The sequence below is a fragment of the Stegodyphus dumicola genome, chromosome X1 (assembly GCF_044657685.1).
Source record: "Stegodyphus dumicola isolate Sdum_Otavi_A_Nest chromosome X1, ASM4465768v1".
NCBI classification, from domain to species: domain Eukaryota; kingdom Metazoa; phylum Arthropoda; class Arachnida; order Araneae; family Eresidae; genus Stegodyphus; species Stegodyphus dumicola.
Genome location: NC_140780.1, coordinates 32,658,846 through 32,677,872, shown reverse-complemented (window position 1 = coordinate 32,677,872; position 19,027 = coordinate 32,658,846). Strand labels below are relative to the sequence as shown.

The following is a 19,027-nucleotide window of genomic DNA, read 5'->3' as shown; positions in this document are numbered from 1 at the left end:
TCATGAATTTCATGGTGTAAAAATGCCACTAGACCAAAATCAAGTGTTGTCTAAGCTTCAATTACCAACTAGTAAGAAACAAAAATTACTGGTTCCTTATCAGGCTGCCACTGGGAGTCTTCTTTATGCAGCTCAAGCAACTGGCCAGTATGCCGTGAATTTGCTTACTCAATTCTCTAATAATTCTGCAAGGTTTCAATAGAATATTGTCAAGCACATTATGCAATATCTTCGAGCTTCTACAAATGCTACATAGTTCTTTTAAAAGGAGTATCCTTTTGGCATCCTTGGTTAGAGCGACTCAAACTATGGATGTGATGTTGGAGACTGGAGATCAATCATTGAATACATTTTCCTCATCCGAGGTAGTGCAGCATCATGGTGTAGTAAGTGTCAAACCAACCATTGCTACTAGTACAACAGAAGCTGAATATATGGCTCTTTCTGCAGCTACTAAAGAAGCCATATAGCTCAACAAAATTGCTACAGAACTTTGACTTACTACTGCAAAACCAGTTTTATTATACTGTGATGACAACAGTGGAATTAATGTCAACAAAAAGAGCGTGTATCATGGCAGATCGAAACATATCAATACACAGCACCATTCTGTGAGAGAATCAGAGAAACCTAAGCATATTGACATACAGAATATGACCACTAATAATATGATTGCAGTTTTTTTTAAAGAAACTGGGAACAGTGCAAAACATGAAATATGTGCTAGGACAATGGGTTTTAAAATGTAGACTTGTAGCAATTTACATTTATTTTAAATAACCAATTTTATTTAATTTGTTATTCTTTCCTATAAGCCTTCATTCCCCTAACTGTCAATGGCAGAATATTTAAATTTGGTAGCACACATGAAGGAATGCAAATTTTACCTTGAAGAAAGAGTTTAAAAACCGACGTTCAGTAGGAAAGAGGGAGAAAGAGTTAAGCAATTGCTATCACACCTGCTGCTTAAGTGTCTGCTTCTAAAGTTATTGCTGGTTCGCATGGCTTAATTGCATTTACTTGCTGCCACTAGTTTTCGAAAGGAGTTTAAGTAATAGGAATTATACTGAGCCCTGTAGTTTAGTTCGACGACTAATACATAAATTCAAATCTTTGAAATCAATTTCAGTTACTGTCCAAGCAGAGGCATAGTTTGTTAGCATCCAGTTGATGCATTGTAAATTTTCAAGAGCTAATAAAGGGTACTTTTAACCCTTCTTCTGTGCAGTTACTACTCTAACAGTTCTCTCACAAGAGTTAATTAATTGGACTCTACAGAGTAATTGATTAATTTTTTGCTTGTTCGTGTGTTAATGAAAATTTTACTGTGCTTAATCAGGATGATACTTGATATTTAAGCCTTAAGTGGGAGTACAGTAGAATTCCAGATATCCGCAAAGCTTGGGACCAGAGGTTGTGCGGATTTTAGGATTTTAGGACAGAAAAGATAAATCATAATATTCAGACTAAAAATGCAGAATAAATAAGGTGTATTAGATACATTTAATTAAATTATTATATACATTATTGCAATAACTTATTATATGCATTAAATTATTATTACATACATAAATTGATCATAATATTCATTGTATTATATATACACAGCATCGAGGTTTGCCGATTTCGCCTCATGCAAAGATTTCTGGTTTCGGATTCCGGTGTTAGAATCACTGTTGCTGTAAAATTTCAACAGCTTTTCTTTATTTTTCCGTATATCATACAAAATTGTATCGCAATTCCATACGATTCTGCTATAAACTGAGGAGTAGCATCTGTCTCCATCTTTTGCAGAATTTGCATTTTTTGCATTATAGTCAATGCAACGTTGCAAACAGTAAAATCATGAGTGCGTTTCTAATCTGTAACTGTATTAAAAAGGGCTGAAATTTAAAATATTCTTAATTTATCCACAAATATCCAGATAAAAAAAAGGCAGCACTAAATAATCTCGTGAAATAACAAACCTCAGAAAATACAATGTGAATCGTGAACTTGAAAGAAGAATTGAGCGAATCGTCCGCTTTCTTACCTCGATGCAGATTAGAGGGGGAAAACTTTTGTCATGATGTCAATAATTTGGTATTTCCATTATGACTCGTTATGATTCGGTAAGTTATTTTTTTTTTGATATTTCATACTGAATGTTGCGGTTTCCGGAACCTATAAACTGAATGTTTATATTTTGAGAGGCAATGCGGATTTCAGGTATTTGACTGAGTAAATATTAGCTTTAAATATGTTTTTAGCCCATAGATGGCATCATTGATATATACTTTTGCACTACTCGTAAGTATCCAATAAAACTTCATTTCTGCTCCAAACTCCCATCAGGTATGTCATGTCTTTATTTATTCTCATGCATCCTGAAGTAATTGTCTCTGCTATAGTGAATATGCTTATAAATCAAGTACAATATTTTCCAACTAATAATTATTCTGAAGAGGCATAATAATAATAATTTATCAAAATATTAAAAATAAAAATTGATACTTGCCGTTTCATGCGTGAAAGTGATTTATGTGCTCATATATATGAATATTGAAGAGGCATAATAATAATTTGTTTACAAGACTTTTAGAAATAAAAATTCACATTCTTTTCTGGCTCTTAGTGATTTATGCACAAATGTCTATGAATAGTACTAGATCAAATAACAGGTCAAACAATGTTAATTTAATAACAATGGGGAAAACACATATATAGTGAAAAAACGGTTTGACATAAAAAATTCCATTAATAATTGATGGAACAATTACATGCTTGATATTTTTTCAGCATCATTAAACAAATGCGACAAAATAATAATAATGAATCAAAATTTAGTCATCAAAGTGAACAACAACTTAATACTTAAGCTAGACTTTTTTTTTCTGCAGCAAAGGATTTATGATATCAAGGATTTAATTGTTCAAATCAGCAGTGCATAACATATGCAGTTCCTATAGAAACTGCATAGCAGAGTTAAAAACGGCATGATTTGAGAACTTAAAAATCATTTAAAAATGCAGAAGATATCCAGAAACTGTGTCCTGACCAAATATGACATTCTAACTTCTTATTTAGTTTTAAAAGAGTGTCATATTTAACATACAGAACTTTAGTAAGAAACAAAATAAAGTACAAAGTTTTTAATCCGGACTCGTCGGGACTTCGGCGATTCCGGATTATAGATTATCAATTTAAATCTGGTAAGATGGCATGCAGAAATTATAAAATTAAAAATATGAAACCGTAATTTATGAAATAAAGAGTAATTATGATATCAAAGGGTATTAGGGTATATTAGGGTATCAAAATTTACACACACACACACAAAAAAAAAAGGCTTAATATTTATTTGTTTACTTTATTAAACATTTCTTTTAATGTAAGTTGTTTAAGTTGCTTCATTTTATGTGTTAATACTTTCTCTTTAATTCTATAAACAGACATAATTTCTTGTTCAGTTGCAAAGTTCCACTGTTGAAATCCTGTAATTGCTGTGCCGAGAATACCAATTAACTTGTCAATCGAAATTTTTTCGTTTTCACTAACCTCTCTGTCACTTTCTTCATGCCTTTATCCATTTTTTGCAGCAATTCCACTTTTTGTTTGACGGACATTGAAACATGCTTTCGCTTTGTAGATCATTTGGCAGCTCCAGAATTGGAAACTCTTTTTAACATAATCAAAAGTTCAAGCTTACTTTTTATAAAATTGCTCTAACAGTCTGCAAAAAATAATAAGCCGGATCCAATTAGAACAACACAATCTGCAACATTAACTGAAATAGATAATTAGATAATTTTAGCCTAGCTTATATCGTCTGTTATACATTAAACGTGCATGTGTAAACGTATTATGCGCATGAGTAAATGCATACGTGCATGCGCAGAAAGTTTGTAGCTTTGAGGTCTGGATTATAGATAATTCCGGATTATGGATGTCCGGATACTGTATATCATGTTTTGTATTTCGAAGCATCATGAAAGCTTTTTGAACCCAATAATGGACAAATACACAAAAATCTTACACAGCTGCATTTCCAGTCCTCTCATTAATTCAATAATCTACTGTCTAAAGAGACATTAAGACAATAACTGAAATTCTGATTAAAATAAAACTGCATTACCTCCTTAAGAACTCACTAAATTCATCTCTTTTAATGAGTTTTGATGTAACAACTTGAAAATTTCGTAAAAGATGATATATTTCTTCAGTCAAAGCACCATATAGGCAACGTTCACCATCAAATGTCTCTGAATCACAACAAGCCCCTTTACAACAGAATACAGACAGATATTAATTTACAGTCACAGATGTACATGAACAAAATATAAAGCAAATGTTACAGCTTTAAACTGCTTAACAGCATTTCTACCATGCTTTAAAACAGAGTAGGTCGGTAGTGACCTCTTGGGGGTTGATGAACTTTTAAAAGGGGTCAGTGATTATCATGGGGAGGATAGATAAAATATCCACTGGAAACTGATCAGCGTAATCAACTTCCCTGATTACCAAAAAAGTATCATTAAAACTGATAATTAATAGTTAATTGATATAAACTTATATCATACAAAGTCAAGTCTTATTGAAAACACATGCACTGCTATGCTAAGTTTGCGAAATCTAAAAGTCAGTGAGAGAAATAGTTCAAAATGAAAATTATTACCAAACCAACATAATTGACGTTACCCTTTTCTTAGCTAATGCGAGAAGGCTTTAGTCAAGTCAATAATTTACTATGGCAAACAAGAAAGGTTGAATATTTTTGAACAAGGGGATTTAAGAATTAAATTAAGCAAATTTATGCCAATATTAAAAGAAATGTATCAATTCATCAAGCACAGCCACGTCACATTAATTAAAATCAAATTTTTTGTGCAATCAGAATTTGTGCATTTGTTTCTGATATTTGTAAAATTAAAAATAATAATACGAAAATAATAAAGCATAAAAATCTAGTAAACCATATTTTTCCCCAGACTTTTGTTCATATTTTTACACTAATTTTTAAAGTTATTTATATGCCACTATTTGTATTATAATTATGTTATATACATTGCGTTAGAGAGAAAAATTTACAGGGGTCAATGAAAAAAAATTCTCTTAAAAAGGGTTGATAATCCCTGTTTAAAACCTTATTAGAAAAAGTGTTAGATCTTTTCAATTTAGGACAACTTTTTTTTTTTTTACTTACTTATAAATTTTCAAGTAAACCATTTTTGACAAACCAAATAATGCAGCTTAGTGCCATTAATGCATTAGCATAACTTCACAACACATTCATAAGACCTTCATCTTTGCTTTATGTAAACTAGAGTAATCATGATAAGACAGTTTAGTTTTTATAAAGTAGGATATAAGTCAACTGCTATATAGTCATTAATATAAATATTTTTAAATACATAAATAAATATACAGACATCAATCTTTCAAACTAAATCTTTTTAATGTACATATGTTTCAAAACTCTCTTGGTACTTACATATTACCACTTTTATTCAATTTTGCAATATTTTAAAGAAGGAAAATAATGACTTATAATTGTAAAACATTATTTATTACATACATACATATTTTACCTTTTAATTAGATACTGATCTCAATAACCAATTGGCAATCCTTCTTACAAGTTTTTTTTTTTTTTTTTTTCTGGTGCACATTTTGTGCCAATCTCTGAGAAGAGATTCAAAACAACTGTTCTCTTCAGAGATTTTACACCAAAATTCTGTTCCTGCAAAACTTTTATCACAATTCTTTTTACTGATCCCAAAAATGTATATTTTAAAACTGAGTTTAAGAAAAACTGTATCCAGATTTTTCTATATAAACTGCTCAAGCTTGAATATAGCAAAAACAAAGCTTGCAAAGAGAGTATGTTACTTGTTAAAACTTAAGATTTGTTATGTGCATGGTTGGTTGCCAGAGTTTGATACTTTCTAAAAATTTGGCAACTTCTATCATAATGGTTGCATTAATATGTATGTACCAAATTCTTAATACAATGCTTTTGAAATTCTTATTATTCACACATTGAGCTCACAAAAAGACATCAAATAAAAATGGACATGCTAAAAATAATAAAAAAAAGTCTCAACATGTATTTGTTAATTATCTAAATAAAAAGCAATCTTCAAACTTCCACCAGAAATACTAGTCCAAATTTCGTGGGATATTCACAAACTTTCATGATTATTCAGAAAATATTTACTAAATGTAAAAAACACAAGATCTTTTTCATGAGTCAAGCTATGGCAAACAATTTTTTCTAGGAAAGATGCGTGCAGCAACTTCTTATGAAAAAATATACTTGTGTTATCAGCTTATTTTGACTGCGGTAAAAATTTTCTAAACATATGAAATACATATATCTCTTGGGCTAAATTATTTCTAAATAAAGAACAAAGCAGAATTGTACACTTTAAAATTTTTTATTGCCAATGTACCCACTTTGAAAGCAAGAACATTGTTGTAAGAGAAAGTAACAATATGTTTACATTAACTATGGCCAACAAGCAACACTGGCTCATATATTTTTCTGAAGAAAAACATTGTTTGGCACATTCTGTCCAGTACTAGAGAAAATCTAAAATATGTTTCTTAGGTTAGTTATTTCAAGTACCAAGACACTAAAAAAAGATGACCCACTTAAAAAGAACCTTCCATTGAGAGCTCTTAGCTTGAAAATAAAAACTCTGTAACAAAAGATGAGAAAAACATATTAATTTAAAAATAGCCAATAAGCAAAAATATCTGCTAGATATACACCATACTTTTAGAACCTTGAAATGTTATTTTTCAGTAGAAAATTGGTTACCTGTGGTTAGCTAAGGTAAGTTTCAAGCTAACTTCAGCAGCAATACCAGTATCAATTATTTCAGCTTCTGTGAAGTAATCATGGAGACTTGTTCCATGAAGTAATATATTTTTTTTAACATCTTTAGTAAATACTGTGTAACTGATCAGAATTTTGTACATATTTGGAAAAGCATATTTAGTTTCCCACATTTTATTTTATACAATAACATATTGTTATATTAATCACTGTTGTCATTCACTTAAAAATACTACTGTTACCACTAACTTTGTAATATTACATTATAATTATGTGAAAATACTTTACATAATAGAGAAAGAACTAGAACACTGAACATTAATTACTGTTGTCATTCACTTAGAAATACTACTGTTGTCATTCACTTTGAAATACTACTGTTACCACTCACTTTGTAATACTACATGCATAAAAATTACCCGTCAACACCTTCTCGTAATTTTTATTTTCTTTCCTAAATTAAAAACGTTAAATCAAGTTTACACTCTCATGCTTTTAGTTAACATCATCTTAGTCAGGGAAAAATATTTACTACTTGATTTAATAAAGTTTTTAATGCACTTAAATTTACTTAATGGTTTCATAAACATCTGCTATGTTACTGTCAAAAGTTATAAAAACTAATTTAATCTTACCTACCTTTAACTTTTTCTGACCAAAAATAATACCTTACTTCAGTATATCTGCTTCTATTAAAAACTACACTCTTAATCAATTTAACTACTCTTTGATTATCAATATTCAAATTAGTTATACCAGTCTTCCTGGTTATTTATTCCCAAAACATTTTTAGATACAAAGTTTTTAGTTACATCTACTGTAACTGTGTCATTAACTTCTGTAGTCAATACAGCAACTACTGTTTGCTTCCTTGTATTTCAACTCCCAGGATTTCCTTCATACAGAATAATATATCCAGTACTTCTTTTGTACGTTTCTTTATCATATGCATAATCTGCATCACAGAAAACTTCTAATTTTTCTATTGAAGTAGAACAGTTGTCTGGACTTATACAATGAAGATTCAAATTTACACTACCTTTGAGGTGTCTAAGCATTATTTTTACATTTTCAATACCTTTCAATGTATTCCAAGATGGAAGATTAAAGGCTACACCTGCTTCTGGTCTGATAAATTTAAAACGATGAAAGATAAATGAAATAGGCTAAGAAGAAAAGCGGAATTAAATGATTCATCTAACGTTCAGGTTAGACAAAAACAAGTTACTTTGTTTAAGATGACTGTTCTCTCAGAGAAAAGAACATAATTTGATTTAAATTTTAATTTTTGGCCAAGAGTCCTGTTGAATTTTTCAGCATTTCAGTCCAAAAGTCTTTTTGTTTGAGAGTTCACATAATCATAATTCTTCAGGGAAGGTTCTTGTTATCACAGAATATCACAAAATAAACTTTTACATAATCATTACTTATAATTTCCATACTCATAAATTATATTTTAACACCATATAACAGGAGTAACATTTTCAGAAATTATGATTTCATCGTTATTATCTTTCATTTACAATTCCTTTATTTTACCATACTAGAAGGCCTCGCAATACTTCTAAACAAACATATCCATCAATAGGGGCTGTCCTCTTGAGCTAACCAGTGTGTTCTCTGCACTGGAGGCCCAGGGTGCCTAGGCAGTTACTTGAAAAGGCCTCTGTTCCTTGCATAAGGTAACTGGCCTTTGAGAACTGCACTAATACATTCCACAATAAAAAAATAATAATAAAAAAATTACACACACTCATAAAATGAGAGCCTCCAACATTATCTTACATGAAAAACGTAAAAGGAACAACTGTACAGAGGTAATTACAGGCCCAGTACTCCCTCAACATACTCTATACTTAATACACAATCACCCATAAATTTTAACATGCATTTACCATAATGTTATATTACTTATTTGTACTAATTTCACTTATTTTTTACATCTACTTTATTTTTAGAATTATAAAATTCTTTCAACAAAATTTCAAAAATATAAAAACTTATCTTAATAGCCTTCCCTACAAATAATTAAAAATCTAAGAATTCTTTACTTACTTTACTAAATTATTAGAATTCAAATTTCTAATATTATTAAATTATATTTTTTCATATCACAGTGTTACATTTTTAATGTCCAATTTATTAAGAAAAACTAAATATCAGTTCCCAATGTTGATTCAATTATGAAAAAGCAGGAATGAAAATAAATTTCTGGCACCTACTTCAATTGTAAACTTAATCCTATAACTGCAAAAGAAAATCCTAATTTATTCGCATATAGCCAGATGAAGATACGCAGTTCGATGACCTTGAAAGTACTGGAATGATTTAAAATGTTAGCGCTCAGAAAACATTCGTCATTTTACTGTAGACAAATGCTGAATTAATTTTGAAAGGCTGGCACTGGATTTCATTTTTAAGCACTCGCAGAAAATCTATTAGTTTTTTTTTTCATATTTTCATATCGCTGTTCAATTACGACGTTGCACTTATTAAATCACCGTGTATGCTAGATTAAATTTTGAAGAATGAATTTTGACTTACAACATTTAAAACTTTTAACATGACTTGCTGATTCCAGGTTGCGCACATAGATTGACGGAGCCGAAGATATCTTGAAGATTATAACATAAAGGCATTAACTAACTAATTCGCTTCCAGAGTGGTAGCCAGAATTTGGATGATAACACATCTGTGAAGAACAGGCACACGTTGATGGTTTAAAACACTTTTCTTCTTCTAAACATTTAAGAGATGGCTGTACACTACGTTTTCACTGACGTTAGCACTTTTGGACTTGCAGGCACTCGATATCCATTATGAATTTCTGTTACACATGGAAGTTTGAAGAGATTGTTGGTTATTGCAGACATTTCCACTGGAATTCCAACACACAGGACATATGTCCTGTTGACTCAATTGTAATATATTCAGGAGCAGGAATTTGGATGACGTAGATGTGTTGATCCATAATGACTAGGAAATTGGAGGGCAAATGCAGATTAAATCTTCAGTTTTATTTTCAGCAATATGTTGTGACTACATACAAATTGGCACATTAAATGTGACTGTTCCAAAAGGTTTACATTTTTGATAACTTTGTAGCAAGAAAGCAGCAGACAGCAGTCCAAAGCGTGGAAAGCAAGTGTGTAATGTTCAGGATGAAATCTCAAGTCAGACTGAGTTAGTTTTGGTTTTCAAAGCATTTTGATTGGACAGTTAATATTGCTGTAAAATTCCTATTGGCTGGTTGAATTTTAGTTACATTTACATCATCATAGTTATGTAAGAATGATATGACACAGAATAGTCTCGAAATGGCGCAGTGCAGAGAGGGGTTACTATTTTTAGAATAGAGAAGGGAAATTAATTTATGTTCCTAATAATCAGGTTCTTCTTATTATATATATGTGTGTAATGATTTTAAAATGTGTAGATGAAGGCACTGGAACTTTTAACAGCTTTTGATATTGCGCAGATGACTGAGATGACCATAGTGGCAGAGTGTAAAGCATGATGATGCAGTTTAGCACAAGGTATTTTGAAAAATCACAATCTTTATTTTTTCCATGCACATCAAATCATCCTTTTTCAGACAAGATGTTTCCTAATTATATTTGAATACATAAATTGCATTTTGAATTAGAGCGTCATCTTAAGTAAGTAAGCAGCAGCATGGTTTAAAAGCGTCTTGCCAGCAGGAGAGCTATGCGGAAAAGGGGCAGAGTTATAGTACTTTCAGAGGAAGAAAGTTGGGAGTGGGAAAGTTTCAGTTCAGAGTTTTCATTTACAATTAATTTGACTGGACAATAGGTATCTGTATTAAAATGTTACGTAAGCTAGAAAAGTCTGGAACCTGTGAGAAGAGATGAATTTAGGGACAGATCACTAGATTTAGAATGTTAATTTTGAGGTTGCCAATTATGTTTTTGAAACAGCTATCATATTTTGTTATATCTTACATATATATACAATGTGTCTCAGTACCACATTTCACAACTTCTAGGAGGGATAGGTTGCACCCAAAGACTCAGAATCATATAGCAATGCAGGATCTGAAATGCTTTTCTGACACGCAGATGGCACTGCGCGAACGCTCTGAGAGTTCTTGCAGAGAATCATCATTTCACACAAGAATGCACAGTTAGTTGGTTGAATAATTATACTAACATGGAGATAGCTGATATGCATTTGGCATATGGGGCTGTAGACTGTAGAGGGCCATCACACAGATCTTTTACGCAGAATGATATCTTATGAGGCATATCTCCAGCCAACATTTCTTTGCAAGGCTGCACCGGAGGTTAGCTGAAACAGGTTTCTTTCTATCAGCACCCAAAAATCAGGCATGATCAGCAAGGACTCCACACATCAAAGAGAATGTATTACAATCAGGTACAAGGGACTCTAAGTTTGAGTATGAGAAGTGTAGTGCACACAGTCTCAGTTTCCCATTCCAGCATCTGGAGGATTCTCGGAGAAAACGAAATGCATCCATATCACATGTGGCATATCCAGGCACTTCAACCAGGTGATTATGCACCTCATCTTGCTTTTGCACAATGTGCGCCACAGAGTTGCTTGAAAAATACACCACAGATTGCAGTTACCTCCTAACATGTTGTTCACTGACGAGGCATCTTTCACAAGGAAAGGGATATTCAACACACAAAACGTCCATCTCTGGGTGGTACAGAACCTCCACATAACATGATGTCATGCAGCACAGAGTCAGTTAACATTTGGGATGGCATTGTAGGGGATCACTTCACTGGACCTTACCTGTTACCCTTTCATTTAACTGTCGTAACTGCTTGATCTCTCTGTAGCAAATCTTACTACAATATTTAGATGACTAACAGATTTCTGCATTGATGCAACAGACAATGTGGTTCCAACATGATGGGGGCTCCTGTCCATTTCAGTCACAGCATTCGTTCCCACCTAGATATCAGATTTGACCAACATTGGATCAGATGTGGTGGTCCGGAGCATTAGCCTGTGCGATCACCGGACCTATCCTGTCTTGATTTCTTTTTATGGGGGCATATGATGATACTGGTTTATGATGCATCTGTTGACAATGCCAAGGAGTTGGTTGCACGGCTTGCAGTAGCTGCCAGATCAATTCGACACAGACCTGGAATACTCCAGAATATTCGGAATTCCATGCACCATAAAAGTGAGGTATGCACTGAAGTCAGTGAATGAAACTTCGAACACTATCTTTGACTCACGCTACTTTTGTTCATGTAAATTTATTATTAAATGTGTAGAGACATTAGGTTATTTCAAAGCAGGAGAGATGGAAAATGAGCAATGCTCTCACCGGGACTCAAACCACGGACCTCTCTAATATGTGTTGAGTGTGCATCACAAAGGCATGTTAAGAAGGTGGGAGAAATACCTTATATACTCCCCCTTTTAAAGGGTGACTGGGGAATAGGGGACCCAATCGCCAAATCCTGCTAGTGGAGAATCATCATCATCCACCTTTTTTAGTTTGGGTGCCACTGTAGAGACATTAGGTTATTTTGAAACAGGACAGATGAAAAATTAGCAATGCCCTCACCTGGACTCGAACCATGGACTTCTTGAATACATGTCGAGCGTGCTAACCAATATATCATGAAGGCATGCTAAGAAGACAAGAGAAATAGCCTTATATATACATATTAACTTGCCTGGTGTTTTTTAATTTCTGCATACACCAGTGCATCAGGACATTGTTTTTGACCTTGCATTGCTATATGATTTTGAATCCCCGGGGTGCATCCTACCCCTGCTAAAAGTTCTGAAATGTGGTACTGAGACATTCTGTATATAATGTAATAAATAATTTTATACAGTTGTAAGTCATCATTCTTTTTCTGTAAAAAATGTGCCAGGGTGGTTGCACAATATGTTATTTAACTAGAGAGTTTCTCCCCCTCCCCTTTTAAAGTGAATAATGTCTTAAGTCGTGTGATAGATAATGCACGAGAAAAGTCAATAAATATGATGAAACTCAGAGGAGGGAGTAGTGGCTTCAAACTGGTGTACTGCAGACTGCATGTAGCCTTTGAGGCAGTTTTATGTGGCCCATAAATACATTTCAATTAAGCACTTTTGTCAAATACAGTGTCGCAAAGATTTCAAGATTTCAGTTACTTCAAGATCGAGTTTGCATTACTTTCATTACCATTAAAAATTGACAAAAATAATGCACCAATAAATCTATAAGCAAAGCTAATTAATTTACAGTTTGATATAAATGTTATTCAGAGATCTGAAGATTTAGATTTTATAAACTTTTATTCTAACTTGTCAAAAATTAAATATGCTTAGTTACAGATGTTAGCACTGAGTAGTGTTTTTTCACAGTTGAAAATGAATAAGAAAAACCCTCAAATGATTGATGAGCATCTACAAACTATCATGAGAATAATCTGTAGTAATTTTCTATAAGGCCACAAACTTTATCAGAATTTAAATATCACGTGTTGAGCGGAAGTAAGAAATGGAGAAATTTATAATTATTTGCACATAAATGCCTGTACTATTAAAGAAAAAAATTCATTACAAAAAAAAAAAAAAAAAATCATTACAAACGAAAAATTTTATAAATAAGAGAAATAGACTAAGTTGTCACTGTTTTTTCCTCAAGTTTTGTCGCCCTTGAAAAATTTTCTCAAGCTTGGGCACTGACTTCATGTGATGAGGAAGCTTTGGGGATTTGTAAGAAAAGGATTTTATGTTGTATACTTGGTGAGGTGCACATGAATTCATTGTGAAGAAGTAGATCTAACTTCGAGCTATACAAGATTTATAGACAATCTGATGCAGTAAAAATTTTCAAATTACAGAGACTTAAATGAGCTGATCACCTGGGAAAAATGCATGAAAATCGGTGTTGCAAGAAAATTTGTCTAGCAAATCCATATGAATCAGGCCTCAGGTAAGAATCCCAGCAAAATGGATCGACTGTGTTGAAAATGACCTGAACCTTCTAAAGATCAAAAACTGGAAAACTGTTTCCAAAAGCAAAGATGCTTGGCGAAGACCAGGGCCCACCCTGGGCTGTCGCATCAAGGAAACACAAGAAAATTTACACCTGAAAACTTAAACAGTTTTCATTTTTTAAATTTTAAATTACAGTAAGCTTTTTAATAATTAATTAAACATGTTACAATTATTTAATATAAATGTCTGAAAATTTCATATTTAGCTGCCCTTCATTTAATTACAAAGTGTAACTAACAAAGATGTTTTGCAGGTATCAAACTTTAGATTTTAAATAGAAAATAAATACAAATTTGAATTTTTTTTCCAGTGCGATGTTAGAGTATAGTTTATGTACATTTCGGCAACTATTTAGTTAGGCAACATTTAAAATATTTTTTAATTTTGCTAATAAGGTTTTTATTTTATTTTATTTTTTCTTTAAAAAAAAATTCTGGCCTGTCAATTGTTTTCAGATTGTGCATTTGCCCTGCGTGCAATCTGAGTTTGAGATCCTAAGATCTTTAATTTATCACCCATGTTGTCTGGCAAAATGCTCAGAGGATTGCAAAAGTCTCAGAGATTTTGTTATTTAATGTGTCACCTTTCAGTGCGGTATCTTTTCAGTTAAAACCACATACTTAAATGGTTGGGCAATTTAAAAGGAACGTACATAATTCTTAATAATTTGTTTTATTTTCTTATATATCTCACTGTTATAATTTATAATATATCTAATTTGTGTAATTTATAAAAAATACGCCCAACAACTTTAATAAATATCTGCATCATTTTATCGTAATAGGGAAAATGTATTTTTAATATGTATTATGTATCCAGGCAGAGATTTAATAGTTCATATGAAACCTATAAACATTTATTTTTAAAAGGAAAAAGTGGCAAAGTTTGCCAACATGGGCACTAATTCCCCTCACGGATAGACATTCAGAATTGTTGGTTCAGAGGAAAGTAAATGGGACGCTGAGAAGTAAGTGGAAAATAAGAATATGCCTAAAAAGTTGGTTGTCTAAACACATTTTAACTTTTTCACAATGAAGTTGCCCAAAGCATTCAAACATCAGCAGGTCGCTGGAATGCCTTCCTTCCTTTTCTACCTGGTGCTTTCCTCCCATCATGTTCATTGTTTTTGGGAATTGTTAAATGACATGCCAATCATTTTTTTCAAGCCACTAAAAGCAGCTCTTCTATTTGAATGCACCTTCCCTCTCCTTTGTTTAGCTATTGATGTTCGCACTTGCAATCCTACCCTAAGGAGAAACTGAACACAGTTGGTGAAACCACAGTAAGATCTTCAAAAGAGAAGTAGTCATTTCACTTAAGTAGGTTACTATTAACGCTGTAGCATTCTACTTTGCATGTGGGGAAGGTATTCCATTCCAATAAAAATTCGTATGTTCGAGCATTTTAGATGTTTGAAAGGAACAGATTTTGGTCTTGATTTGCGAAACAGATTGCGAAAGTTAAGCAAATATTTTATGATTTGCTAAATAATTATTTACCTTCCATTTGGTATTTACATATTATCATCCCAGCAACCATGAAACTGCTACCAAGGGGTGTGATTAAGTGCCAATTATGATTGCCAGTTGTAATTTAGTGCCAAATTCACAACACACAGCATCTCATTTTCCTTTGGCGTAACCCCAACTGATTCTCAATATGCCACCTTTTGTTTTTATGACAAAGGATATAAATTAACTGTTACTGCTCTTCCTTTTTTTTGGGGGGGGCATGAGATTGAGGGCTGTAGAATCATATTTCTGACTGCACGTCATTTCATTTACAGCTGGTCAAGAGAACTAATTTTTGTTGAATGGGATAATAGGACAGCTGGATATGACCAAAAAACAAATAGATTGAAAAAAAAAAAACACCTGTGGGGGGAGTTTATACTCGTACCACTTTATACAGAGCTTCTGGCAAATTTGGAGGGCCTGACAAAGTAATAGAAATAGCCAAAAGTCTTTTTACAAAATGGAAAACAAAGTGGGCTGAACTCTTCCACAACACTGGTTATTTAGTGGATTGTGCAGAGACTGACTAACGTTTTATTTTATTTATATAAAATTGATTTCAAGATAAAATTATCATAATTTGTTTAAAAAAAACCATTGGAACTTGATATATAACAAACAAAGAACACATACAAAAATGGCCACATTGCTTGTCAAAAGTGAAGAATTTTTATATATACAGTTATTACAGCTTTAGCATATTCTAAAATTTTGGTATCTTCTATTACGATTGTTATACCTAAATACCAAGGGATCAAAGCCATCACAGAACATATCAATCATGCCCAACTCATCAAGTGAGTATATGAAAAGCAATGTAATAAGCATCATGCCTGGGAAAGATTACGTAGGTTGTGTCCTATGAACATGTATATATTGTATATAGTGTTTACCAACAAATGATAAGATAATTACTAACCACATATATTAATCAGGATTCTTCTAATTTTTGTTTGAATGGACAAATATCCACGAAAAAGAAACAAAAAAAATGGAGAAAAATATAGTAAGGTGGCCTAACTGCTGAAAAAAGAATATTAAAATGACAGCTGGGATAATATTCCAAACCAGCAGCGCCTAAATAATTTGGCAGAACTGGTAGGGAAAAAAAACACTATACATAAATACCTAAACTGGAAAAGGGAGGCAAGTTTTTATTAAAATTTCGGATTTTGTCCACTTTTTTATTTTAAAGAAAGAAAAGTGGGCAGAATAATTAAAAACAAAATGAACAGTTCATATGATTTGAGCAAGTTTTGATTTTTACCCTAGAGGTTCTGAAAATGGGAAAAAAAAAAATACTGTATGAAGTGAGGTGGATAAGGAGTAACAACTACCGTTGTAGATAAAAATGTTCTGAAAGAAAATGTACATACGCAGTATCCGTCTTCTAGAGCAAGATTTTTTTACCATGCATACTATCTAGTGTGTACATACGTTATTCATTCACAGAGGGATGATGTAATGATGTTTCTGTTATAATTGCCTTTACAATATTCTTAATGATTCAGTAGATAATGTATTTTAGTGCTTATTCATTTATATGTAAAAATTTTTCTTCAAAGAAGTTGATAGATGTTTGGTTCTTATTTATAAACAGACCTAAAAAGCAGACAAATAAAAGTAGACATGAACAAGGAAGACTATTATCACACATCTTCTAAAGCTATGCTTTTAAATTTTTGAATGGACTAAAATCCTGATTCCATATCTATGCGCATTAATATACTCTGTGGCTTAGAAACACCACTAAATGTTCCAGCATTTTCAGTGGATATGATTTTAGGAAATGGATCACTGATTTTGTTTTCATTTATTTAGTGATATGGTAATATTTATTTAATACATTTTACATAAAACTGCTTCTAAATTTGAAATATTTCATTTAACTGTCAATTTAACCAAATTATCAACTGTATATTCTAACTATCAGGTAGACCTATGTTATAACTTTGCATGTCATAACAAAATTCTGATATACCAAGGGTGTCAAAAATCAAAAATGTTTGTGAACCACTGTCATATACTACAAGATTGTTTTTAATTCATAACATTTAATACATTAAAAAGAATCTAAAAGAAATGGATACTTCTTGGTTATAGCGGCCCCTGAGATTGAATCGTCAATCAACAGAGATATTTAGCCAAAATCTAACTGCATGTTCTTACACCTCACCACATGATCATATGTTAGCACCATCTGTGTATCCTCATACCTCGCCACATAATCATACATTAGCACCATGTTGCAATTTTTGGTCTTGCTGTGTATTCTTATATTATTCATTTTTTATGATGTTTTTGAATTCACATTGCATATTTAAAAATATATTCATCACTTTGTTTTATCATTATGATGTTAGCAATCTTTAGAGATGGATGGTATTTTATTATTATTATAAGGGCGCAGCTCTGATCCTCCTAGCCAGCACAAGCCGGTCGTATGATCAAAAAATGGGACTGGCCAGAAAAAAAACAAAGTCCATAATCTGTGCCGGCACATTTTTATCTACAATAGTAGTGTACGAGTCTCAGTGCCGAATTCCAATTCTATCTTTGTTCATATTTATAATGTTCATCATTGTCTCTGCAAAATCTTTCAAATTTGTATAGCTCCTGTTAAATTCTTCCTTAAAATTCTTTCAATATTTCTCTCTTGCACTTTGGGTAAGTGTACATTCATTGACGAAATGCCTGACATCTCTAAACTTATCACATATTAAACATTTATCGTTTTTCTGTAGATGGAACCGATTAGAAAAAGCCGACAGACGCCCATGATCAGTCAGTAGAGATGGATGGTATATCATTTTTTGCAGAAAGAGGTCTTTTACCTGACAAACGAGTATGCAAAAATGGCTGCAACATGAAACTTTACATTAATGAAGAAAATATTTGGAGGTACAATGCTAAAAGAAGGCGCTTCATATTGGAAATTGGTTCAGCGATTTCAGAATATCGTTTGTCACTGCTGATGTATTCCTGGGCAGAGAAGTAGACCTCCACGAAATGGTGTAACAAACAGCTTAATATGCATGAAAATGCTGCAGATGACTACAACAATTACACGCAATAAAATAATGATAGTGATGATGATAAGGAAACTTAAAAATATTCTTAGAAAATGACATAAGTATTATTTTTATTTTTACATATTCAGTTCTTTATTTTTACATTCGTGCTTCACACGACTAGCAAAATTAAAGCTGAGATCTTGGTGCAAATCTAAAATCAGCAAATATGGTTGTGGGCCGCTATAACAAAGAAATACCAAGAAAAGAAACATTTAATTAAATTCACAATTTAAGAATCAATCTTTTCATTTAACAGAAAATATGTATTACCATTTTCAAGAAGATACAGAACAGTATCATAATGACCACACAAGCATGCATAATACCTGTAAAAAAAAACTTTGTTAACTAGACAAACAAAAATAATCTCTGTTACCTCTCTCTCTTACTTTTTTTTGGGGGGGAAGGGAGCAGGGATATAGCAAAAATTTGACTAATTAGCATTTAACTAGTAAACAAAATATGTAAAAATTTTAATTTTTTCCTTTTAATGAAAGATTTCAGTTTTCATTAAGAGAGAGATTTGTAAAGTACAAGAGTACATACAAGAAGTACTGTGAATTGATGGGCAGTAAGGAAATTTTACTACCTACAAAGTGGGTGGTAAGTATAAAAAG

At 32.2% G+C, this 19,027-nt stretch overlaps 1 protein-coding gene across 4 annotated transcripts in view; it reads right to left on the bottom strand.

Moving 5' to 3' along the window:
- LOC118193674 (ankyrin repeat and BTB/POZ domain-containing protein 1-like) overlaps nucleotides 1-19,027 on the bottom strand; it is a 120,053-nt gene that overhangs the window by 83,767 nt on the left and 17,259 nt on the right. For 3 of the 4 annotated variants that reach the window (XM_035364795.2, XM_035364794.2, XM_035364797.2), the window contains exons 3-4: nucleotides 18,681-18,736; nucleotides 4,115-4,259 (exon numbers count right to left, since the gene is read on the bottom strand). In XM_035364795.2, coding sequence (XP_035220686.1) covers nucleotides 4,115-4,259; nucleotides 18,681-18,736 — 201 coding nt within the window. The remainder of the gene's footprint in view (nucleotides 1-4,114; nucleotides 4,260-18,680; nucleotides 18,737-19,027) is intronic. The other variant, XM_035364796.2, reaches the window with a different exon arrangement.